The following is a 24782-nucleotide window of genomic DNA, read 5'->3' on the forward strand; positions in this document are numbered from 1 at the left end:
GGAACCCACGAAGCCAGGAGAGCCCCAAGCAGAGCCCCCACGGCCTCCGAAGGAAGCAGCCCTGCCCACACCCTGACCCCCAGACTGCTGGCCTCCAGCGCTGGGAGCTCATCCGCTTGCTGCTTTAAGGCGCCCTGTCTGTGGTCCGGCTGCCTCAGGAAACGCGCGCACTTCCCGGTCCCACGTGACAACAAGCTGGTTTGCACCCCCATCTGGCAGCTGGGGGGCAGGAGGGTGAGGCTGCCGGGCATGGCGGGGGTGGCAAGGGCCCCTCAAGGACTGCAAAACCCCTTGAGAGTGGGTACAGCCAAATCCCGACCCCAGCCCCCGGACAGGACACGCGAGGCTGATCATTCGATATGGCTTTATTTTCTGATCGTCCAAGTGCGTCCCACAACCGGCCTGAGCTGACGACCCGCCCTGGGGAGGAAGGACACCCACTCGGCACCGGCACGCGTGTGTGGGAGACGATGAGCCAATGCCAGTCCCCGCGTCCTGCCCCCCAGAGGTGGCCGGGCTGGCTGGGCACTCAGTAAACAGTCTCTGGGGGAAGACAGGCCACCCAGCAGGGCAGAGAAGGGGGGACAGACAGAAGAGCCTGTGCCCCCCAGGCCCTCCGTGGGCCTGGGAAGCTGGGAGGGCAGCCCTGCTGGGGCGTCAGGCTTGGCGAAGGCAGGAGGCCCAAGACAGAGGTGGAGACGTAGCCCCCAGGAGCCCGAACCCCGCAGCAAGTGGCGAGCTGGCTTCTGAGGGCTGGCTGGGGGCACACGGAGGGAGCTAGTCCCCCTGCTCCGCCGCCCCTTCCGTGAAGGCCTCCCTGGAGGCTGGGGCTAGTGCCCAGAAGCCCTTCTCCCTCATCCCTACCCTCCCCTCAGCACAGAACACCTAACTGATTATATTGCTAATGAATCGGTACGCCTGGGTCTCCCTGAGATCAATCTCAGCAGCGCTAGATGCCCCCTCTGCACCCCTTCCCTTCCAAGGAGCCTGATTTGTGGGGTTCAGGCCTGGACCTTCCTCCCCAGATCCCAGGTCCCAGGACGGGCAGCCCCGTGGGGCCCGCGGCTGCATCTTCTCCGGCAAATGGTCTCCCTCGACCCGCAGCCTGGACGCCCTCCTAGGACACGGGGGCACCAGCGGCCCCACAACACACCTCCTCTCTACGGATGAGGAAACGGAGGCCCAGAGAGCCCGAGGTAAGGTGCGGAGGGGTAGGGGCCTCCTTTCCCCGCGGCTGCCTCCCGCCCCAGGGGCTCCGAAGGCACCCAGGTTCCTGGGGTCAGGCCCGAGCTCCCCGGGGCGCGGCGGGGAGGGGAGAGCAGGCGGTGAGAAGCACACGTGAAGGCGAACGGCGCAGGGAGCTGGACCGGGGAGGCCGCACGTCTTCGGGGCACCGGCGTCCACGGGGGCTCGAGGGAGACGCGTTCCAAGGCCACACCCTGAGGCGGCTGCCCTCAGCCCCGGCCAGGGTCGGGGGACACAAGGCTTCCGAGGGAGGGGCCAGAACCTGGGGACCCTTCTTCAAACAGGAGGAAGAGCATCCGAGTCACCAGAGGGGGATCGGGGCAGTGTGGTGGGCAGACCCGGGCCAGCGAAGGTGGCCCCTTGCCCCTCAGCCTGTGGTCCCCGCTCAGCATCGTGGCCGAGGGGAGGGACGCGGAGGCCCTGCTGGGGGCATCTCCTCGGTCATCCCGTGGCCGGCGAGCCCTGAGGGCAGTGGGGCTGCCTCCGGGGCTGGGGGCTCATCTGCAGACTTGTCCCCAAGTCCATGGCCCGGCCCCGGGCCCTCCACCAAATGCTCCTCCAGGGGAGTTCAAAGGACAAAAAAGAGAAAGAATCCCCCAAGTCCTCAAGAGCAACACAGAAAAGCTCTGTAATTCAGGGTTTCGGCCGCTGAGCCAGGGGTGGAGCCCTGCCCTCCTGCGGGCTGCAGCGCGGGGAGGGGCGGCAGGCAGGGGCTCGTGGCGCCGGGGAGGGGCCACGTCACTGCGTCTTGGCCTTCACGAGCAGTCTCTGAACTGTTTTGTACAGGAGGTCGAAGTGCTGGGGGCAGCGGGAGGGCTCGTGTGAGGTCGGGGGCACACCCGCCGCGAGGAAGGCCCGAGGGCCACCGTGGAGTCACCTGCTTCTAGGCAGGGTGGGGGCCGAGGACTCACCTAGCCTGGTCGACCCCCCCCACCCCTGCACAGGGGGCCTTGTCTCCCACCTGAGCCTCCACCTGCTCACCTGGACTGCTGTGTAGGCCATCCCGAGGTAGGCGCCGATGCAGACGGCCAGGAGCAGGTCGAAGATGGCGGGCTTGACCCTAAGGGGCAGGGGGTGGGGGATTGGCAGGGTCAGGGGAGGGCCCACCGTGGGACCACGCGCCCCGGGCTGTGACCCAGGGGCATCACGGTTCCGATGCAGCGCGACTCACCTATAGGCGTTCATCACCTGCTTCAGCTGGTCATAGAAGACGAACTCGGGGTCCCTGCGGAGAGAGTGCATTCACCCGACGGCTGGGCCACATCCCGTGGCCCCCAGAAACCAGACCGCCCAGAGGTGCCACCAGCCCAGGAACGGGGTGTGCCCCCGACCTCACACGAGCCCTCCCGCTGCATCTTTGCGTGCACGAGGCTGCCACTGACCTTCCTGGGGAAGGACTGGCCTTTATGCTGAAATAACCTTTCCCCTGTTGCTTTTTTGGGTGTCAAATCTTACTCTTTAAAAATGAAATAGGGGGCGCCTGGGTGGCTCAGTCGTTGAGCGTCTGCCTTTGGCTCAGGTCATGATCTCAGGGTCCTGGGATTGAGCCCCGCATCGGGCTCCCTGCTCCGCGGGAAGCCTGCTTCTCCCTCCCCCACTCCCCCTGCTTGTGTTCCTGCTCTCACTATGTCTCTGTCAAATAAATAAAAAAACCTTAAAAAAAACAAAAATGAAATAGGGAGGGGGTACCTGGGTGGCTCAGTTAGTTGGGTGTCCAACTCTTGGTTTTGGCTCAGGTCATGATCTCAGGGTCGTGAGATGGAGCCCCGCATCAGGCTCTGTGCTCAGTGTGGAGTCTGCTTGAGGCTCTCTCTCTCTCTCTCTGTCTCTGCCTTGCCCCTCCCCTGCTATGCACATGCACTCTCTCAAAATAAATAAAATCTTAAAAAAAAAATGAACTAGGGTGACTCTATAATGTTCTACTGGTCCAGAGAGCATTTCTACCGAGGGAAGACTTGATCATGGTCTGGGAATCAGAGACCTGGCTCCACAGCTGTGGGTCCACTCTGAGCCTCAGTTTCTTCTTCTGTCCAAGAACCCTGACTCACAGGCACACCATGAGTGGGGAGAAGGCAGAGAGCCAGCGAGGGGCACCAAGCAGTGTGGGGATATCTCCTACCTGCGGACACCTGCAGTTTCCCCTCCTACCACAAGGCCCTGCGGTGCTAGCTTGGCCCAAGGGGGTTGGAGCATGGTGGGGCAGATGGGGGACCCAGGGCACAAGTCACCTGACACCCCAAGCACGGAAAGACCAGAGGGTGGGTGGGGGTACAGGGCTGCCCAATAAAACAAGACATCAGTTATATGTGGATTTCAGACAAAGAAGAAATTGGCTCCTAGCATAAGTCTGTCCCAGACACTACGTGAGATAACACTGAGAAAAACCTCATTTATGTGGAACTCATGTTTAGTCGGATACCTGTACTTCTTATTTATTGTTCTGTTCCTCGTCCTCTGCTTTTACTTGCTCAACCTCGCTCCCGGGGTGCGAGACTCCAGAAATGCCTGCTCCCTGGCGAGCCCGAGTCGGGCCACGGGACGCTCGCAGGGGAGCGCCTGACTCACCGTTTGTCGGCCTTGATGTGATGTTGCTTCACCTCCTTCAGGTAGCGGCTCAGGTAGTGCTCCAGCGTGCTGAGGAACGTGCCGTCCTTGTCCACCAGCTGGGCGGCCCGTGGCTGGTTGGTGAGCCAGTCCATCACCGAGTCCAGCTGCTCCTGCTGGATCTGCTGCGGGGGAGGGGCGGTGGTCACGGGACCCCCCCACCCCCGCCGGCCCCGCCCCCGCCCCGCGGCCCCCCGCCGTTACCATCTGCTCCGTGAAGACCGGCATGTCTGGGGGGGTTCCCTGTGGAGAGAGGAGGGACGGGCCCTGAGTCTGACCCGCCGGCTGGGGGCGCGGGGGCTGGCGGGCGCGGGGGGGGGGGGCTCACCTTCTCGGTCAGGTTGTAGATGACTCGGGTCAGGGCCTCCGCAATCAGCCTGGTGTTGCGGGTCAGAGTCTTAGAGTCGACCCGGGACCTTTGGCAGAGTCAACAGAAACACGCGTAAGTATCTAGAATCCACATCTGTTAAAATCACCAAAAAAGCACAATCAGATTTCCAACGATAGTAAAAGCAAGAAAAGCGCAGTGTCCTCGGGGCGGGTGCCTGCCGAGCATCCGCCGAAGGACTGCCGGGCTCGGGGCCTGTTTCCTCAGCGCGGACGTGGGGGTGGCCGGGGGACCCACATCCGCCGTGGTCGAAGGCAGAGCTGAGGTGATGCCGTGTGGCGTGAACAGCATTCCCTGCATTCACCCCCACCCAGAACCCGGGGACGGGGCCTGCGCTGGAAGCAGGGCGTCCGCCGAAGTGGCCAATGCTGGAGGACAGCCCTGTGTCAGACGGCGGATGTCCTCATGCGAAGGGGGAGACCCTCTGTGGCCAGGGGGGCAAAGACTGGGGAACCACAGGCCAGGGGACACCCAGCACCACAGGCGACATGCAGACCCGTAAGAGGGGCTCGGGGGCAGAACAGCGCTGACCGCTGACGGGAGCAGGCCGCCGGGGCGAGCGGGGGTAGTGCTCTCCTTGGCTCTCACTCCCTCCACCCTGGAATGCCCTTCTCCTGGCCCACGCCCCTCAGCTCCGGCACCAACTCCTCCAGGAAGGCTTCCTGATGCCTCAGGAACAGTCAACACCCCTGCCCACACCTGTTCTCTCTCTGGGCCTCCTCCAGGCCCAGCTTCTCATCCGCCAGCAGACGCACGGCCAGCAGCTGGGCTGGGCCCAAGGCTGGCCAATGAGTGCGCGTGGCCTGACCAGCCCAAGCGCAGCTCCGTGGCCGCCATAAAACCCCGGCCCTGCGGAGGGCTGGCACACCACCGGGAGAGGCGGACGGGGTGAAATCAGAGGTGCCCCGCGTCTTGACGAGAGGTAATGTGAGGAGGGAAGGGCGGGCGGGGCTCCTTGAGGAGGTACGAGGAGAGAGCCGTGCAAAGGCCCAGGGGCAGGAGCTTCAGCCTCTGAGCCGCAGGGCAGGCCAAAGTGCCCAGCATCTGAGGGTCATGTGTGGGGTCTGGACATCACACGTGGGGGCCAGGGGACCGCAAACCACTCACACGTGACCCCCTGTCCTTAATAAGGGGGGATCAGTCACCCGACCCCGGGTCCCACCCACCGGACTCAGGCCAACCACCCTCCCCACCACCCGCATTTCGGGTTCGTTCCCCGCAGGCGCCTGCGTCCACACCGCGGCCCCTGAGATGGCACACGGCAGCAGTGGATGGAGGGGAGGCCGTGCCCACCTCACGTCCATGATGCTGCTGCGCTGGCCGTCGCGGTGGCTCTCCAGGTGGGACAGGGTGAAGGCAGGCAGCCGGCGGATGGCGAAGCGCTCGTGCTCCCAGGCCAGGATGTCCTCCGCCAGGTTGATCTTCTTGTGCACCATGGAGAACCGGACCTCCGGGAACTGGTGGGCGGCCACCTGCGTGCGGGGGCGCTGTCAGGGTGGCGCTCCGCCCTGTGCTCCTGGCCCCCCGGCCGCCAGTCTCTGTGGAGGGGCCCCCCAGCCCTGGCTTGGGCCATGGATGTTTACACGGGGCCTTGACAGCCAGGAGGGTCCCAAGCCGCTCGCCGAACGACCCCGGCCCGGCCCCCAGCTCATGGGTGCCACGGCCCTGGGTCAAGCTGCGGGCAGGAAGGCACCTACCACCTCCAGCTCCCGCAGGAAGGCGTACTGCAGCGTCCCCTCCCGCGGCGGCTTGGACACGTGCAGGTGCAGGCTGTTCCCCCGGCCCACGGTGTCCAGGCACAGCACGAAGGCCACATTGTCCTGGAGCAGGCTGGAGTCTGCGGGGCAGGCAGGGCTGGTTGGGACGGGCAGGAAGCAAGGGCCCCGGCCCCCCGGCCCCCCGGGGGCCACTCACCTGTGTGGTCCAGGTTGTCTTCCAGCCAGCGCTTTGTTCCCTGGTAGTTGAACTTGCCCCCTCCAGAGGCGAAGAAGAGAAGGTTGTACCTGGGATGGGCAGAGTGGGGGATCAGCTTTGAAGGACAGTGACCAGGGCCCCGACGAGCAGGTGGTCTCCCCCCAAGTACTGAATCCTGGCCAGCTGAACCTCTGGGGGGCAGAGCCGTACCCACGGCCCCCACTCACTCGATGCCAGAGCACCCCCAGCTCTGACCACAGATGTCCCCAGATGGGCCCCTGCAGCCCCGGGGTCAGCCCCAGGCCCACGTGGAGGCAGGGGAGGGTGGCGGGCCCTCCATACAGACCCTGTGACTCCCGGGGTGTGCACGCGCCCGCACCCAGCGGCCCCCCCGCAGCCCCGCCCGCGGGCCGTCGCCTACGCCGCGTGGGTGCGCTTGTAGGTGTACAGCCTGGAGAAGAGGCGGGCGAGCTCCAGCAGCACAGAGATGCCGCTCCCGTTCGAGTCGGCGCCGTGTGACAGCCACTGCGGGCAGGAGGGAGACAAGGCCGGCAGTCAACCCCAGCTCTCACCCAGCACCTGGCTGCCCCGCCCGCGCAGCCGGAGCCGGCTCCCAGCAGCCCCACCTCGCCTCCAGACCACACGGCCAGTGCGCAGCTGACATCACGGCCCCACTCCAACCCCCAGGGGGACGGCACCCCGTGTCTGCGGGGCTGAGCCCCCAGGCACCCTGGGCCCTTCCAGCGCTCCTGCTCGCTCCCCAGCACTCTGCACCGTGCCCCAGAGCCCAGGGGGCTGCCTCCGTGTGGTCTCAGCGCCTGCCCCATGCCGTGCAGCACACCCCTGCACTGGAGGGGGGTCGGTGCGGGTTCCCTCCACTGCGGGAGCCCCCGACTCATCCGGATCCCACGATCTAAAGCAACATTCCCGGGGCGCCTGGGTGGCTCAGTCATTAAGCGTCTGCCTTTGGCTCAGGTCATGATCTCAGGGTCCTGGGATCGAGCCCCGCATCGGGCTCCCTGCTCTGCCGGGAGCCTGCTTCTCCCTCTCCCGCTCCCCCTGCTTGTGTTCCCTCTCTGTGTCTTTCTCTGTCAAATAAATAAAATCTTAAAAAAAAAAAAAGCAACATTCCCGACAGCATGATAATTGGACCTTGGGACCCTCCCGAGGTTACGGTTTGTACACCAGTATATCACGTGTTGATAGTATTAAAATGTAGGGGGCGAAGGCAACACGATGCTCAGGGAGGGAACCGGACACAGAAGCCACACGGGGTGTGAGTCCACGTGGGTGACACGTCCGGAACGGGCTCATCCGCGGACGGGAAGGGGGCTCGTGGGGGCGGGGGCTGGGGAGAAGGTGGGGAGTGGCCGTTGATGGGGGCGGGGACGCTCAGGGAGGGACCCGGACACGGAAGGCCACAGGGGGTGTGAGTCCACGCGGGTGACACGTCCAGAACTGGCTCATCCACGACGGGAAGGGGGCTCGTGGGGGCCGGGGGCTGGGGTGTGACTGCTGATAGGGACGGGACTTTGTTCTGGGGAGAAGGAATGTTCTGGAGTAGATGATCATGGTTGCACAACTCTGTTGAGTGTTGGACTAAACTACACGCTTTAAAAGAACAATTCAAACGTTCTGTGAATTCTACCTCAGAAAAAGTAAATAAATAAACGCTCCGCAGCAAGCGCTGGAGGAGATTTGGACAAAATAATCTCACAAGGCTCCTGGTCGGGGGTGAGGGAGACTGAGGACCAGGCTGAGCATTCTGAGGTGACGGCTGAGGCCCTGGCCTCCCAGGCGGGGTGGCGCTCGGAACAGCCGTGCACCATGGGTCCCTCGGTCAGGACCTCATGCCAGGCTGCCCCTGGGCAACCTCTTTGCTTCAGCTGATTTTTCTTCCAAAGCAAGACTTTCCTGATGAAGAGCAGGCACCGTTCGCACTCTGCCGTGAGCCCTGACCTCGCTGCTGGGGCGGCGGCTGAGAGCATGGCCCGGGGGGAGGCCCTGAGACTTCCCTCCCCAGAGGGCGGCTCGCATGGCTGGCTCTCAGCGGCGTCTGGAACCGACTCCGGGCTCCCACCACCCTCGCTGCCGGGAGGCTCGGGTCCCTGAACCATCTGTGCAGACACGAGGTTCGGGCTGAGCGCCTGCTCCCCTCCCGGAGTCTGGGGTCCAGGCCCAAGCCGGGCAGTGGGGCCCGCGAGACCGACCCCTGCAGAGAACCGGGCGCTGGGTCTCTGCTGGCCCCCTGGAGACCACACCTCACACACGCGGTCCTGTCTCGTTTGGGGGGAGCTAAGCGCGTCCTGTGGGACACCCCGGGAGAGGACTCTGGAAGGTCTTGCCTGGTGTCCCCGCCCCCGCCCCCCACGCCTCTGCCCTGAGCTCATTTGGCTTCCTCTTCTCTCTGTATAAACCACGGCCGTGGGGTCGACCGTCTGCTGAGCCTGGGGGTCCTCCCGGCACATCCCCGCGCCTGGGCCTGGGCCTGGGGACGGACACAGACACCTGGCCTGGCCACCGATCTGCGTGGGACTCCAGCCATGGGACCCGCCTCAGATTAGCCTGTTTCTGCCTCACGAGGACGCCCACCCCCGGGGTCCCTAGAGGGTGGGTACTGCTGCTCTGACGGACGCCCCACCCCGGAGCTAGGCCAGAGCAGCGCTGGGGGGGATGCCATGCCGCTCCGCAAGTGCACATATACTTACAGGCGCTACTCCGAAGGCATCATAGTGCGCCACAATGACGATGGTAGGAAGGTCCTCTCCACCCAGCCCCGTCAGCCGCCCCTGCAGAGAGAAGGTCTGTGAAGGGCCTGCTGGCTGGGGCCCCAACGGCCAGAAACAGCCCAGGCTGCCCTCCCGGGGCGGGGCAGTATTTCGGGCTCTGCCGGCTCTGCCACGGACGATATGTGAACGAATGGCTGTGGCCACGTGTCAATAAAACTTTATTCACAGACACAGTGAAGAGGGCCGCCGTGTGCCGACCACCGCTCTCGCGTGCAGCCCCACCCGGAAACCCGCCCGTCCTTCCTGGCTGAGCCCCAAGCCACCGGTGGGCCCAGCAGGAGAGCTCGGCTAAGGACGATGAGGGGCCAGTACGGAACGTGGCCACAGTCCAGGTCCCAGCGCCCGCGCCCTGGCTGCAGTCTCCTCACACATGAACTGGGGCTCGCTGAAGTCACGTGGGTGACCAACGAGAAAGACCTTCTGTCAGCAAAGGCCTCGGCCTCCACGCCTCCCGTCCGAGTGCTGGTCGCGGGGTGCAGAGGGATCGGACAGCCCGGGCCAGGGGTCCATGCCAGCACACGGCTGAGGCCCTGTTTTCCTGATTTTCGCAACCAGAGGGCGAGCTCTGCGAAGACCTTGGCCGTGTTGGAGGGGAAGCTGCTGCCAGCCGTGGACACACTGCTGCCCCCACGGACTCGGGGCTCTTGCCCCGACAGACGGGCTGAGGCCAGCGCTAGCTCTACGGGCGGCGGGGGTCGGGGAGAGGAGGCCAGCCGAGCACCCCCACCCGCACGCAGACAACGGGATGGCAGAGGGCTCACAGTGCTGCAAAGGTGGGCGGCCAGGCTGGCAGGCTGAAGCAGACCCCCCAGTGGCGAGGAGGACCCTCCGCAGCCTGCCTGGCTCCGGCTGCCACCGACCCACTGCAGATCAGACCAGCTGCTCAGCCCGACCTCCGGGAGCCTGATTACAAGGACTCTGCTTACTGGGGCTTTCTCTGCCCCAATCGCCATGATCCGCACACAGTTTTAAGAAACGTATTCCTCCTAGAATTTCACTGATAGCTTACATGCTGCAGTGGCTTCCCCACATCCTGGATCGGCCCGTCCAGCCCCACTGACCACCCTGCCCTGCCTCCTCCGCCGGTCTGTGGGGGGCAGCCCACTGCACCCAGAGCTGGGCAGTGTCCTCGCCGCGGCAGGCCTGCAGCCTGGACGTCCAGGTGCCCCCGCACTCAGGGACAGGGCCACTAGGGGACGGTGCCCGCTGCCCCGGCAGAGGCCTTCTCCCACTGTGTCTAAGTGCCGGCTTGCTGCCCTCAGACCTCGTCCCAACTGCCAGTGAGTTCTTCCCGGAAGGAAGGGCATCTTGCTGCCTCCTGCACACAGCGAGGCTCCGGAAGTGCTCACGGAGAGGCGGACTCACTAGTTCTGGAGAGGGAAGGGGAGGTTGCAAGTGTGGCTCCACCCAAGCCCCACCCACAGCCGCACCCCAACACCAGGTGGGGGGGCACAGCAGCCTTGCACCACCTGGTGTAAGCCACTGGGGCCTGGGGCCCAGCACGTCAGTGACAAGTGCTTGCTGAGGGCCCACTGTGCACCAGGCACCAGGTTAGGCTCCGGGGACACAACAGAGACCACGTGGTGAAGTCTCAGCGTCTCCGGCACTTGGGCTGATGGGAAAGAAACCGATGACCCATGGCTCCCAAAGGGGTCGAGTGGGACCATCACTCAAAGAAAGTGAAGCCAGGGACAGGGCAAGCGTGCCAGCACAGGACTCCGGCTCCAGGTTCAAACCAACCTGTGGCTTGTCGGGCCCGAGCCCAGGCGTGTACAAAGGCCTTGCCTGGAGGACTCCCGGGGAGGCCGCCCCCCGCTCTAGACTCGGGGCACACGGGCACGCTGTAGGCCGGCGGGCTGCCACTGAGCACTCGGCCCCTGGCCGGGCTCTTCCCATGTTTGTGCCCCTCGCCCTGTGCCTTCATGGCCGGGGGCTCTGCCAGCGTCTCTCGGGCTGTGTCCGGGGAGACCTCCTCACTGGGGTGGGGGCCACGCTGGACGTGACACCACCACAGAGCAGACACTCCCCACCTCACCGTTTTCCACTCCTAGCCCTCCCCGCCCTGGGTCCACACCACTGCCAGAGCCTTCTGTCCAGCCCCGCCCCACCCCGCAGCTGCCAAGAGGGCCGACCCCCCACACGGGGGAGGAGAGAGCAGCAGAGTCAGGGTCTCCTCTGGCCTAGACGCTTGCTTACACCACCCCCAGAGGTGATTACAGGCTGAACTCTTTCATGTTTGGCTTGTTGCTTTAATTGGATACTTCCACATCCAGAGCTCAGCGGAGCTCTGAACAATAAGGGCTGTGTAGCCCCAGAAAGTTCTGAGGACTTCTGGGAAGGCAGCACTGGAGGGACAGTAATATGATGAGAAGGAGCAGCCACTGTGCGCGAGAGGGCTCTCTCTGAGTCAGGGACAGCCAGTGCAAAGGCCCTGAGGCAGGATGAGGAGGCTCGGTGTGCGGCTGGGGCTGGCGGTGGAAGACAGGAGAGGGGCTGGCAGGAGAGTCGACCCAATCTCCCTATCAGAAGCTCCCTCCGGGGCGGGGGGAACAGGTGGGGGGTGAGCTCAGGGAGCCTGGGTGCCCCCTCCCCAGGCCCCAGCGCGGCAGACAGGGCCGGGCACTCACCTCCACGCTGGTGATGAGCCAGTCGCTCACGGCCTTGCTCTGGACCCCGCTGGTGACCATCTGGAAGCCATTGGCGGTGGCAGTCTGAAGCAGCACTGAGGACGGGCAGGGGAGGTCAGCCCAAGCCCTGGGGCTTCCCAGGCCCGAGCCGGCCCCCCCGTGGCCCCCACGCCCCCAACGGTAGGGGTTCGGTCCACGCCCAGCTGTACGCAGAAGCGACCCCGTGGCCTGGAGCACGTGGAGACTGGGCACGGGGAAGAGCCCGGCCACCAAAGCGAGAGCCGCTGAGACCGCCGCCCAGCCCCAGGCCGGCCGGCAGGGGCGACTCCCAGGGCCTGCCTCCTGTTCCGCCCACCACTTCCACGGGGACGAGATGTCAGGCGGGTCTTTTCCGGGGCGTTTCCTGGACTACTTCTGCTAGCCCATTCTCCACAGCCACCCGCCCCTGCGCCAAGCTCGTGGACGTCCCCGGTCCACGGGGGGCACGAGAAACCTGTGTCGTCCTCTCCCCGAGGACACTGCTGCCCCACCCTGATGGGCTCCAGCACGAGGGTGACGCTGAGTGTCCTCAGCAAGTGCGACAGACAAACCCCACAGGTGCCCACAGGCTCCACAAACCACCCAGAGGCCAGCTGGAAAACACCTCCCTCCAAACTAGTGGTTCTCAAGGTTTTGTTTGCATGGGCTCAACGGTGGGTGGGGTGGGGTAGGGGCTGCAAAATGCAGAGTCTTGGCCTCGACCCGGAGACGGTGGCGCAGCGGGGCGGGGGGGGGGGGTAGGGCCTGCTAACCCGCGTGACACAGGGCCCCGCAAACAGCCTGGCATGGCCATAGCCGGCCCCACTCCTGCAGCCCGAGCCCACCTTCGGCGGCCGAGGCGGAGCCCTGGGCGGCGGATGCGGCCTGCGTCTGCTCATAGATGGACAGCAGGGCCTCGTCCTCCACAGCAAAATATACAGGGACGACCGTCTCCATGGCCAGCATCTCAGGCTCGGTCTCCATGAATTGCTGTGGAAGAAACACATGTTTAGGGGCTTCTAGCCTGGGGGAGGGGGTGCCCAGGGGCTGTCCCTAGAGTGCAGGCATGCTTATTCTGGGGCTGGCTAACAAGGCTAGGATCATGCTGGAAAAGAGGCCGAGAGTACAAACAGGACGAGGACGGAGGAACCGGTGGGGTGGCAATGCCCATGGGGCCCCCAGGCGGTACCCACAGGGGAGGAAGCAGGTTGGGAGAACGGGCGAGGGGGGCCAGCCAGGTCTGGGGTCAGATCTGGTGTCACCGGGGGCTGCTCCCAGCCCCACTGGCCATCACACCCTCCTCTGTGAGTGGGCGGCGGATGCTGGCACCCTGGTCTGATGGAGGGACCCACACACACAGTGGGCACAAGGTGCCCGGCACTAAGCTGGCCTTCGGTAAGCCTGAACTCCCCTCCACTGCCCCACGGCTGCTCCTCATCTGCAAAAGCATCTTCATCCGAGGCGTCTCAGGGGATCCTATCAGATGCCCCCTCCCCTGGCACTGTGGACAACGGCGGGTCACTCTCTGTGGGGCGTCCTGGGCGCTGGTGGAGCTGAGCAGCGTCCCCAGCTCCACCCGCTGGATGCCAGGAGCTCCCCAATCCTAATGAGCACAGATGTGCCCAGACACGGCCCAGTGTCCCTCAGAGACAGGATCTGTCTGGCCGGGAGGGAGCAATGATGAAGGCAAACAGGCACCGTCCTGCTTCCTGAAGGGCAGAGGGCACAGGAGTGTGAAGCAACCTGCCCAAGGCCACCTGGCTGACTGCAAACCCAGTGTTGTTTCTTCCGTGGAAGGTGAGGGTGCAGACTCACCCGGATGACGTCCTGGGGCACGGCGGCCATGGCCCGTGGCAGGATGATGACCACGGCGCCGGCCGACTGCCGCAGGGCCTTCTGGTACTGCTCGTAGGAGAAGTCCAGCAGCCGCATGAGCACGCAGCGACGGCTCAGCACGTCCGCGTCGATGGTGCGGGCCTCCGTGTTGAGCACCGCGTTCCGAGTGCCTGCAGGAGGGCAGGGAGGGCCTCCCTCAGAGGGGCACCGGGGCCCCACCTGGAGACCACCTACATGTCCTGTTACTGGGCGCTGGACAGGACCACGTCCGCCAAGGCCAGCCCCTCACTGCTGGTGAGTCATGACCCCCTCTCTGGGCACTGTGGGGGGCTGAGCAGCATTCCCCGCCTGCTCGGTGCCGCCTGGAGCTCTCCCAGTTGTGACAATCACAGATGTCCCCGGACACTGCCCAGCGTCCCCTGGGAGAGGATTGCCCCAGTCTACATCCAAGGGCCATCTCCCACCTCTCTTCAGAGAGCTGAAGAAAGCTCCAGAAAATCAGGACGAGCGCTAGAGCCGGAGTTTCCAGGCAACTGGACCCCACCCCCCACCCGAGAAGTGGCGGGTCAGAACCAGGGCGGCACAGACAGCTTTTCAAAGGCCAGTGGGGGTCTCCCCCAGACACAGGGCACCCGAGCACTGACGTTAAACGCAGGACTAAGGAGCGCGCTACCACCTACATCACTTCCCACAGGCGCTGGCACGTGGCAGGCCCTCGGGGGCCATCTGTCCCCGTGCACTGCTGGGAAAGGGGGCTCGGGCAGCTCCTGGGGTCACGGCACTCAACTGGGATGCTGCCAGAAATCCAGGTTTTACATCCAATCACCCAAATGCCAAAGGCAAGCAATGATTCCAAATGTTTCAAAAGCTGCAGGCCGACCCAGGATGCACAAAACCAGCAAACCACATTGCATGTGGGGGCTGGACGTGCCCCACCCTGCCCCCCGGGGTCTCCAGTTTGGGATGCAGACAGTAAGCACTCAAAAGACAGATGCAGAGAAGTGGTCTGGCTTCCCAAGGGGAGCCCGGCCTGGCGGTCCTGGAGGTCCAAGCTGCAGGGGGAGGCATCGTCCGTCCACACAGATGAGAATCTATGCTAGGCCACGGGGGCCCCCCAGGTCCCCACCTCTGCTTTCCAGGAAGGTGCCATCTGGGAGAGCAGGTAGGCGGGAGATGGCTGGCTTCCAAGGGAAGGTGGGGCTGGGCAGGGGAAGTGGACAGCGTCCCGGGTGGGAAGGCCATCTCAGGAGCAGGGGGCCTGTGACCAAGGAGCAAGGGTGGGCCATGGGTCCCAGGGCTGGAGGGGGTGCCCCCTGCCTGCACTCCCCCCGCCCTCCAGGGGCCTTTTCTCTGATTTAGGCCACCAGGGTGGAAGCCCCAGGAGGGCTGAGCAGGGAGAGGGCAGCAGGACGTCCCTGAAGCTCCCGGAATGCCGGGAAGGTCCCTCCCCCAGGCCCCACCTGTCCTGCCCGCTCAGCCTCCCGGAGGCCCTCCACACCAGTGGGGGGTGGAGACACCGAGGGCCACCTGTGCAACCTACTGTGTGCCAGGCTCCGCAGGCCTCAGGCAGGGCAGGAATCCCCACTTTCCAGAGGGAGGGAGCCAGACAAAGGAAGGGGGAGAGCAGAGCTGGGTGGACGGGGGCACCCCCCCCAACCAGGGCAGAGACCCTCTCGTGCCGACCGAAAGCTGGAGCCGGCGCTCTGTCCGGACAGGAAGAGGTCAGGCTGGGCAGACGCCACAGAGGTGGGTGCTGGACACCGGGACAGAAGTCACCGGTTCTCACCACAGGACCGGACCCAAGCAGGGGTGGCAAACTGCTCCATCAAGGGCCAGAAGGTCAGCCCTCTCCCCTTGTTGGCCACACCGGCTCTGGCTCAACTACTCCGTTCTGCTGCCGGAGACGCACGCCAACCAGTGGGAGGGGCCGTGTGCCAGTAAAACTTTATTCACAACAATGCGTGGAGGAAGCTGACTCGGGTGCTGGGAGGCTGACGGCCCCACCTCCCGGGGCCTCGTGTTAGCCAGGGGATTGAGTGAGACGGCGAGGAGCGGGGCCGCTCAAGGCAGCAAGGACCCACAGCAAGCGTCACCCCAGGAGGGCCAGAGTCTGCCGGCAGGAGGGGTGAGGTCACACCCCATGGCCTTGTACCTGGTGGATCACCCTCAGCCCTGCTCACACTTCAGCATGAAGAGCACACGCCTTTCCTTCCCAGCAGTCGTCAGCTTGCATGTCTCAAGAGAAGTGAACAGGAAGTTAGGAAAGACCCAGAACAAGGGTTGCACCAGGAGGCGGGGAGCCTGCAGGCGTGGAGAGGGCGCTTAAGACACTGGGGAGCCCGCAACCCGCGGTGACCCAGCAGAGGCGCTCTTAGGACAACACCGGCCGGGAGAGGCCCGGGGCTCTCTCCAGCCACACCAGAGGGGCCTCGCCTCCAACCACCCGCTTCCCCCGCCAGCACCTGCACCCCCTCCAGCTTCTCCCCAGGTGAACACACCTGCTGTGACTGGCAGGGGGCCAGGAGGTGTGTGAGCTGCACACGTGGGGCCTCATCCAAGCTTTAAGAGCCGGGCCACAAGCAGCACTTGGCTGAGGCAGGTGTCGTCCCTCCCACCCCAGGCCCGTGCTCACCCCCAGAGCCCAAGGTCTTCACGGAGGCCACACGTGAGGCAGGCAGCATCTGGGCTTCTCAGTAGAAGCAACAGAGATGGGGGCACGTAGGCGAAGATGTCAAGTCACAGAAAGGAACGGGAGGGAATCCCAGGCTTAGGGACAACGGACTCAGGGAGGGGAGGAAGAAGAGAAAGCAGTATGGAAACCAACTCGGGATCCAGAGAAGCGGGTTATCTCAAGTCCTAGGACCTGGGCGTTCGGGAGGGCAGATTCCTCTGGGAAACCAACAAAAGCTCTAGACCAGGACGGCAGCCACCAGCCACACTTGGCTATTCCAGTTTATTACGACTGTACAACACTCAGATTTCCCCTCCTGCCTTGCCCGAGCCACAGCTCAAGTGCCCAGCGGCCTCCTGGGGCTGCCGGCCCCCGTATGAGCATACAGCACACATCCACCGTCACCCCAGACAGCGCGGGTAAAGACCCTTCCTCCAGGGGAACGTGAAACATTCTGCAAAAACGTGCCCACGACATCAGGGGGCTCCTGGTCTTCCCTCCCACCCCTCCCGAGCCTGGGCCCTCAGGGTTAAGGGCATCGCTCACCCACGGCCTGCCCGCTCGGCACCGTGGGCACGCAGGGCTGGGTGGTTCTCTGTGGGGGGCAGCCTGCGTGCTGTGCGGTGATGAGTGGCATCCCCGGCTCCCACCCACTCGATGTCAGGACCCCACCCTCCACTTGTGACAACCCGAAGTCATCACCCAAAGACCCCTGGGTTGACAACCACTTCTCTAAACAGCAACAGCCTAACTTTGGGGTGAGGAGGGGTCTGAGGGGAAGTCTGGACGTGTCTCCAGGGACTGGGACTCCCCAAGGACTTGGCTGGGGGTCCACGGGGCTCAGAGCTGAGGAGAACCAGAACTGGGGAAGGAGCTCCTTTCTGAAGAGGGCAGAGTCTGACTCGCAGGGACCCAAGGCACCAAGCTGAGAAAAACCAGAGGCCAGCAGGTTCTGGAACACCAGGTACAGCGACAGCCGGGCAGAGATGAGAGAATTTGGAATTCAGGCTTAGGGGCTGGGATCAGGACCTTGACAGAAGAGGCAGGAGGGGGCAGCAAGGAGCTGTGCTGGATGCAGGCCCAGGAGGTTGAGAGAGAGGCCCGAGCAGGGGCCAGAGACAATCCAGGATTCCTGGAGAGAGGGAGCAAGCGGGATACCCAACGCCTGGGGACAAGGAGGCTGAGCCCAGGGGGTGTGTGGGCACCAAAGGAAGGGACAGCGCACAGGGTCCAAGGGACCCCCAGAGGCTCACAGGCATGCGGACTGAAATGGGGAGGGGGGCTTGGCTCAGATTCCTGAGCTGGGCCCAGAGAGAAGAGAGCCGGGAGGGGTGGGCCTTGACATGGGGCCCAGCCTGGGTTAATGATCAGAGCTGGTGATCAAGCCTCCCAGGGGAGCAGAATACTGGCACTGAACAAAAAGCACTGGGGTACCCGTGCGGGCCGAGAACGGTCAGGGCTGGCTGGACCCGCCCACCGGGTGCCCCGGCCTGGCAGAGACCGGGCAAGGAGGCTCGTCTCCAACTTAGCTCCCCAAGTGCGAGCTCTGGGCGCAGGGGCATGACCCAGTGAGGATGGGCACCGGGGCGGCGTCCGGGGAAGGGGGCCTGGGCAGCGCGACTCTGGCCCGGCTCGGAATCAGAGAGAGGGGCCCCAGGCAGGGTCCAGGCGCAGAGAGAGCTTGGCCTGCGGGTCGGAGCTGCGCGTCCTGGGGCACGCTGCTGGGGGAGCCCGCGCGGAAGGCTCCGGGGGCGCTGGACCCCGAGGGCTGGGGGCGTCGCAGGGGTGCAGGCCCTGCCTCGTCGGGGCTGCCTACGGGTCTGGGCGGCTCAGCGGGGTCTGGGCGCGGGGCTGCAGCGGGACGGGCCGGCGCGGCGGGGCCCGGGGCTCGGGGGAGGCCGGGGAGCACGCACCGTAGGGCTGCCCCTGCAGGTCGTACTGCTGCATGCGGTAGACGGTGAACTCGTGCGCCGCGTCGGCGGCGGGCAGCGGCGGCGCCACGAGCAGCAGCACCGCGGGCAGGAAGACGATGAAGCCGAGCGGCAGGCACGACGCCTTCAGCATGTTCTCCAGCACCTCGCCCGCTTCTTCCAGCATCCTGGCCGGCGGCGGGGCCGCGCGGGGCGGCGGCGGGGACGGGACGGCGGCGGCGGCGGCGGCGGCGGCTCCAGCGGACTCACCTCAGCATGGGTAGCTGCCGGGGTCCTGCGGGCGCCGCGCCGGGCAGCCCGCGCCTGCTCCGGGGTCCTACGGGCACCGCCACGGGCCGCCCCGCCCGCCGCGCTGCCTCCCGGGAGTTGTAGTCCTCCTGGCGCGCGCGGAGCCTCCTGGGAGTGGTAGGCCCGCTCGGTTACTTCCCAGTGGAGGACGCCGTTGATGGACTGTGTGGCTAGACCTAAGGATGAAGTTTCACGTAATACGCGAGTCAGAAAAATACGGAGGCTTTAAAGCAACTATTTGCAGTGGGACTTTCTCAAACGCTGTCTTTGCGGCGGGGGGGGCGGGGGGCGGGGGGAGGCGAGAGGCGGGGGCAGGACGTGACCTTGCCACCCGGAAGGAAGTTGGAATGAGAGCCGAGAGGGGCCCGCCTAGGGCGCGCAATCTCCTGGGAATTGTAGTTCTGTTACACAGACGCAAGGGCTCACGGGAGCTGTAGTCTTCCTGGTCGAAGTCAGAAAATCCCTTAAAACTCCCAAGGAACGTGGGTGCTAAACTCCGTGAAGGCAAAGACTTGTCGGCTTCCTGCGCTGATATATCCCCAGAACCCAGTGCCAGGCCTGGCACACAGTGGGTGGGTTATACCGTTTTGGGATGAATGAATGAAAGAAGAAGAAAGAAGTCATGATAGAAGTTTCCTAAAGGGGTGGCGCAGTGGGTTATGGGACTTGTAGTCTGGCGTCTGGAGTCTGTGAAGGGGTTGGTGATAGGCTTATTTATACTTAAGGCTTATTTTTACTGTGAGCATACTCACAGTAAAAAATAAATTTCGTTGTTCATCGGAAATGCAAATTTAACTGGGTGTCCCAAATTTGTATTTTCGAATCTGGCAACCCTAAGAACCCAGTGTGTCCCAGCCAGGGGCCCTAAGGAGCATCAGTAACGCAAACCCCCTCCTCCAGATGGGAAGACTGAGGCCATGCGGTGCAGAACACGAGAGCCCCAGTGAGCTGACGTCCAGGCTCCGATGCGGCCGCCCCCCTTCTGTCCCAGGTGCAAGGTGGCGCTGACTCACAGCATTCGGGATTCAAGTCCCAGCGCCTCCCCTTTCCTGGCTGTGTGACCTTGGGCAGATTGCTCCACCTCTCAGAGCCTCAGTTTCCTCAGCTGCCCGACATGATGATAAATAATCTCATGACCTTTGCCCACCCCCCAGGGGTAAGAATTCAATAAGATGATCCCCGTGAACTGACTCAGAGAGAGCCAGGCACACATTCTGTGCTCCGAACGTGTTGGTATAATGAGAACGCACTTGGCTGCATCTGCTATCCCAGCTCCCCCGCCTCTCCGCAGGGCTAACATCTTACCGAAATGACCTCTGGCTGTCTGTCACCCCCACCAGACTGGACCTTTATGGGGGCAGGCAGCAGGCTGTATACGGGTGCAACCCCTGTACCCAAAGAGAGCCTGACACACAGTGGTTAAGTGAATGAATGAGTGAGATGAATGACAAGTGAGCGCCCCAGCACCAGCCCACCCCTCCTAGTCCTGTCTCCTGCTTCCAGGGAGCTCCTGGGCCTGAGGAGTCAGGGATGGCCTGGCAGGGCAGGGAAAAAGGACCAGAACTCACGCTGGCCCCTGTGGTCTTCGCACCTGTTCCTTCCATCTGCCCCACCCCCACCCCGTTCTTCCAGTTCGGGCTATGAACGCACAAGATACACACACACACTCACCCAGAGACAGCCCAAGAAAGGGGCCTAAACCTGACTCAGATAACAAGGCTTGGACCCTAGAGCTGCTCATGCTGCCTCCTCCTCGGAGTCAGGGTTTTCCTGCCTGGAAAGTGGAGAGATTCAACGAATCCCTAACAAGCAGGGATCAATAAGCCACCTGCCTGCCACCACCACTTTGAATCCCAGCTCTGCCCCTTCCTAGCTGTGTGACCTTGGGTCAGTTACCTAACCTCTCTGGTCCTCAGTTTCTCCATCTGTAAAATGGAGTTGACAGTGGTATCTTCCTCCTAGCGGATTTCGGAGGAATAAATGAGTTAATACAAAGGTGAAGAGAGCAGGGCCAGGCACAGAGTAATACATAAGGCTTTGTTGCTGTTGTTATCCATTTAAAAACGTACACATCATAGTTCCAGAGCCTCTAAGGGCCTCACCTTATCAACATGCCAGGAGGGCAGGGGCTATCGATATCCTCCTTTTACAGATGAGGAAGCCGAGGCCCGTGGTGTGAGGCGGAGCTGGGAAACGGTGGCAGGTTACAGACGCCCGAGCCATCCCACCAGCAGAAGTCCAGATTCTTGTGGACAGTTGTGCTGCTGTCAGGGAGGAGGGCTGGGGTGGGGAAGAAGGAGAGGAAGAGGTTTCTGAGGCTCAGAGGAAGGCACGCTGTTGGGTCCAGTTCTCCCAGAGCTCTGGCCACAGTCGTGACCCAGACACTGCCGCAGTCTCTACCCTCACGGAGCTCCCAGTCCAGGGGCAGAGATGGAGGAGTGGCCAGAAGTGATGACAGCTGCAATCCATGCGGGATGCGCAGGCAGCTGTGGGAGCCGAGAAGAAATCAGGGGAGACTTCCTGGAGGAGGTGATGCTAAAGCTGAGACCCGAAGGGAGGGCAGGCGGCAGGCAAGCGAGGACTGAGGGTAGGCACATGCCAGGCAGGCTGCTGTGGTGGGGACAACAAGGGAAGTGCAAAGGTCCCCAGCTGGGAGGGCCAGCAAATAGTTCAGTTGACTCCAAACGGAGCGTGTGATGCCCCGCAGAGCAGAGGGGGCAGCCAGGCCAGCTCACACAGGCCCAGGGCACTGGCCGAGAGCTTCAGGGTGGCCCAGGCTCCACTCACCCCAGATTCCGCCAAGACCCTACCCTGCCTGCAGCTGTCACAGATGAACATGATGACAGGAATCGGGAAAATATAAAAATATCCCAATTTATTGTGCACCTGGACACGTGTTTGGAACTCTATTCAAAGTTCTCGGATGATGGAACTGCCCTGCGTCTACACTATCCAAAACAGTAGTCACAGGCCCCATGTGCCTCTGGAGTATTTGAAATGAGGTTGGCATGACTGGACGTTATGGGCTGAATCGTGTCCCCTCAAAGTTCACATGTTGAAGTCCTCGGAAAGAGACCGGATTTGGAGACAGGGTCTTTACAGAGGTGATCAAGCTAAAAAGGAGGTAGTTAGGGTGGGCCTGACATCCTTCTAGAAAGGGGTCATTTGGGCCCAGCCGCCCAGGGAGAGCACCACGTGAAGGCGTGAAGAGATCGGGATGACTTCCAGGGGCCAAGGGGCGCCGATGATGCCGGCAGACGCCCGAATCCGGGAGAGGGCATGGAACAGGCTCATCCTCAGAGCCTCAGCGCACCAGCCCCGCGGGCACCTCGGCTTCAGACTTCTAGCCTCCAGAGCCACGGGAGGACACATTTCTGTAAGGCCACCCAGTCTGTGGCACTGAGACATGGCACCTCCAGCCGACCAACGCACCAGGAAGGCGAATGTTTAATATTTCGTTTCATTTTCATTCATCGTAAATAGCCCACACGTGGCTGGTGGCTGGGGACCGGCCAGCACGGTGAACAGCTTCGGGTCGCCACGCCCCTCGTCGTGCAGGGAAGCCGAGGCTCAGAGCCGAGTGGTCCTGTGCCCAAGCAGCGGGCAGGGTGCTGCCCCCCAGCCCTGGGCAAGGCGGCGGCAGGAAGACTTGCAGGCACTGGCTTGCCTGGAAGGAGGGAGAGAGAGAGAACTTTCCCCCAGGAGAGGCGGCCGCGCGTTGAAGGTGCACCCCTGCACCGTCCAGTATGGTCGCCACGGGGGCCACGGACTATTTAAACGCGAACGAACTCAAAGTTCACTTCGACAGTCGCGCTGGCCACTTGTCAAGGGCTCCACGGCCACTGGGGCTCCCGAAACGGACAGCACGCTCCTACCATCGCCAGAAGTTTGGTCGGACACGCCGGACGCCACGTGCCACAGCGAGCGCTGAATGTGTGCCGACAGCCTCGTGCTACGGGTTCCATCCCTGATCAGCCCATTTCACAGGAGGGAAGGACGAGGCAGTTAGTGCTAAATGGAACAGGAGAGGAGCGGTCAAGCTTCCCTGAGGCGGGGGAGGGCCAGGCGGCTGCGCCTCTGCGGGCCCCCCGATGGGGCCCCCGATAGGTGCAGAGGCCAGAGACCAGGAAGAGGCTGCCGGGGCCCAAGACGAGAGAAGGGGTAGGGAAAGGGGAAGTGAGGGAGAGGGGCGGGGGCCGACCCGGCAGCCCCCACCGGCTCTCACACACGTGCATGCACGCACACACACACACACACACACGGGCTGTCTGCACGCAGACACACCAGCACATGCTCTCGCACACCCTGCTCTGTGCCCACCTCCCTCTCTCCCTCTCTCTCCCTCTCTCTCCCTCTCTCTCTCTCTCTCTGTCTCTCTTGCATACACCCTCGTGCACACTCTGCCGCTCCCCCTCACAGCCGTATCCCCAGTCCGCACAGACCCACAGCCCTCCCTGCTCACACAGCCCCACGCCATCACGCCGGTGCCCACAGGTGAATAAGAGGGAGGCTGGGACAAATCATCATTGAACTTCCGTGTTGCCAGGCCATCAACCCCGCTGCCGCTGGCCCCTCACAGCCTGGGAGCCCCCCCGAGGCCCGGGAGGGGCTGGGACTCCCCAGAATCACACGGGAGCTGGGGGCGTACATAGCAAACCCACTCACCCCCACTCCAGGACCCTCCCCGTTCCGGTGAGCAGCCGCCTCCTCCCGGGAGACCATGGGACACCTGCTTGGCGTCAGCGGGCCCAGGCGCTGTGAGGGGGACCGTGGGGCCTCGGGACACACTGCCCAGCTGGCTGCCCTGTTCCTGCCTCTCCATCAGAGCCCCCACACTCCCGGCGTGCTCCCGGCCCCCCCGGACACGGGCCCCTGCCGTGGCTCAGACGCTCCGCACGCTGGAGATGCTGGTCAGGGGCTCTCGCATCCGAAAGCTGAGCGACCGGGAGCCCCGAAAGCTGTCCCTGGGCCTCAGCGAGCTGTCCGTGGTGGAGGCTCCCGAGTGGGCCTCGCCGACCTGGGCCAGGCAGTCCCTGGGCCCCTGCAGGCCCAGCCTGAGACACGCGCAGCAGAGGAAGGCCAGCACAGCCTGGCACACCTCCCGGCTGCGGAAGGAGTAGATGAGGGGGTTCACGGCGGAGTTGAGCACGGCCAGCGCCAGGATCCAGTCCATGCCCCGCAGGTACTCCTGCGCCCAGTCCGTGGAGCTGAAGACGTCGGCCAGCAGCAGGCCGAAGAGCGGGCCCCAGCACACGACGAAGGCCACCAGGATCATGAGCACCGTCTTGAGCAGCCGGCGGGCCTTGCGGCGGGCGGGGGGCCGGGGGGCCTTCTGCCCGTTGGCCCGCACCACCCGGAAGATGGCCCCGTAGAGCGCCATGATGGCTGCCAGGATGCAGGCGAAGACCCCCACGCAGAAGAGGATGTAGGCCTTGGAGTAGAGCGGGAGCAGGCTGGAGCAGCGCTGGAAGGCGCACACGCAGTTCCAGCCGAGCAGGGGCAGCAGGCCCAGCAGGGCGGCCAGCAGCCAGCACAGCCCGATGAAGCCGTACACCCGGCCCCGCTTGCTGGCCCCGCTCTCGGCCACCGGCCGCACCATGGTGGCGAAGCGCTCGCCGGCGGTGAAGAGCAGGCTGAAGGTGGAGGCGGCCAGCGCCATGAAGAGCAGACCCTCGCGCAGGAACCAGTGGGCAGGCGCCAGGTGGAAGGTGCGGGCGCCCGACAGCAGGACGTTGGCCAGGTAGGCGACGCCGGTGAGCAGGTCGCTGAGCGTGATGTTGACCAGGCAGTAGTAGACCCAGCGCCGGGACCGCATGTGGGTCACGATGGCCACCAGCACCAGAAGGTTCTCCAGCACCACCAGGCAGCTCACGGCCACGAAGATGCCCCGCAGGACCCCCAGGCTCCCCTCCTCGGGCCCGCCCCGCCCGGCCAGCCGGCCCGAGTGGTTGTAGTGCAGGACGATGAGCCGGCTGTGCCCACTGGCCACCAGCTGCTGGCAGGACTCGGGGGCCTCTGCCGGGGGCCCCGTGGTGTTCATGGCGGTCCCCTGGGGCAGACTGAGGCCCGGGGTGGCTCGCCCTGGGCAGGGTGGGGCCGCCGCCTGCCCGGCCTTGGTTTCCTGTTGTTTCAAATTTCCTGTTATGTTCAAGGTACCCCCAAGCTGGGGGTGAGGCCAGGGACAGGGAGGGGCACCCCAACGGTCGGCTCCCACCCAGGCTCCGGGAGGGCGCTGCGGTTGCTCCCGCCGCGAGACCCTGTCTCTGCCCCCCCCGTGGTTCTCAAAAGCCCAGGGAGGGGTGGGGGCCCCAGTGGGGAGGGGAAATGCCCCACCCCCCTCCCCTGGGCACGCGCCACCCTTCCCTGGGCTGGGCAACTCCCCTGCCCCCACAAGCTACCCTCTCCTGGACCTGGCTATTCTCCTGGACTGCCCCAAGCCTGCCCGGCACACAGTAGGTGCTTAATAAGTGT

At 64.1% G+C, this 24782-nt stretch overlaps 2 protein-coding genes across 5 annotated transcripts; both read right to left on the bottom strand.

Moving 5' to 3' along the window:
* Positions 1-347: 347 nt before the first annotated feature.
* Positions 348-18283, bottom strand: NCLN (nicalin). Of its 3 annotated transcripts, XM_034997457.1 has the most exons (16): positions 15574-17833; positions 14548-14679; positions 13401-13591; positions 12431-12575; positions 11568-11662; positions 8860-8940; positions 6573-6676; positions 6152-6240; positions 5935-6074; positions 5531-5709; positions 4178-4265; positions 4054-4092; positions 3811-3974; positions 2417-2470; positions 2227-2305; positions 348-2043 (listed from the first exon to the last, which is right to left on the bottom strand). In XM_034997457.1, exons 3-16 carry the CDS (start codon positions 13515-13517, stop codon positions 1984-1986), a joined length of 1434 nt encoding a protein of 477 aa, XP_034853348.1. In that variant the 5' UTR covers positions 13518-13591; positions 14548-14679; positions 15574-17833; the 3' UTR covers positions 348-1983. The 3 variants fall into 3 exon arrangements, with proteins under 3 accessions (XP_034853348.1, XP_034853347.1, XP_034853345.1); XM_034997456.1 differs by lacking the exons at positions 14548-14679; positions 15574-17833 and adding an exon at positions 18006-18283 and having other exon boundaries at positions 3811-3971; XM_034997454.1 differs by lacking the exons at positions 14548-14679; positions 15574-17833 and adding an exon at positions 18006-18283.
* Positions 18284-20224: 1941 nt separating this feature from the next.
* On the bottom strand, positions 20225-24372 carry S1PR4 (sphingosine-1-phosphate receptor 4). 2 transcript variants are annotated; one of them, XM_034997491.1, is made up of 2 exons: positions 22977-24372; positions 20225-22278 (listed from the first exon to the last, which is right to left on the bottom strand). In XM_034997491.1, the coding sequence occupies exon 1, from the start codon at positions 24349-24351 to the stop codon at positions 23194-23196; it is 1158 nt and encodes a 385-aa protein (XP_034853382.1). In that variant the 5' UTR covers positions 24352-24372; the 3' UTR covers positions 20225-22278; positions 22977-23193. The 2 variants fall into 2 exon arrangements, with proteins under 2 accessions (XP_034853382.1, XP_034853381.1); XM_034997490.1 differs by having other exon boundaries at positions 20225-22322.
* Between the last annotated feature and the right edge of the window lie 410 nt (positions 24373-24782).

The sequence above is a fragment of the Mirounga leonina genome, unplaced genomic scaffold (genome assembly GCF_011800145.1).
Source record: "Mirounga leonina isolate KUSES-001 unplaced genomic scaffold, KU_Mleo_1.0 Mir_94, whole genome shotgun sequence".
NCBI lineage: Eukaryota > Metazoa > Chordata > Mammalia > Carnivora > Phocidae > Mirounga > Mirounga leonina.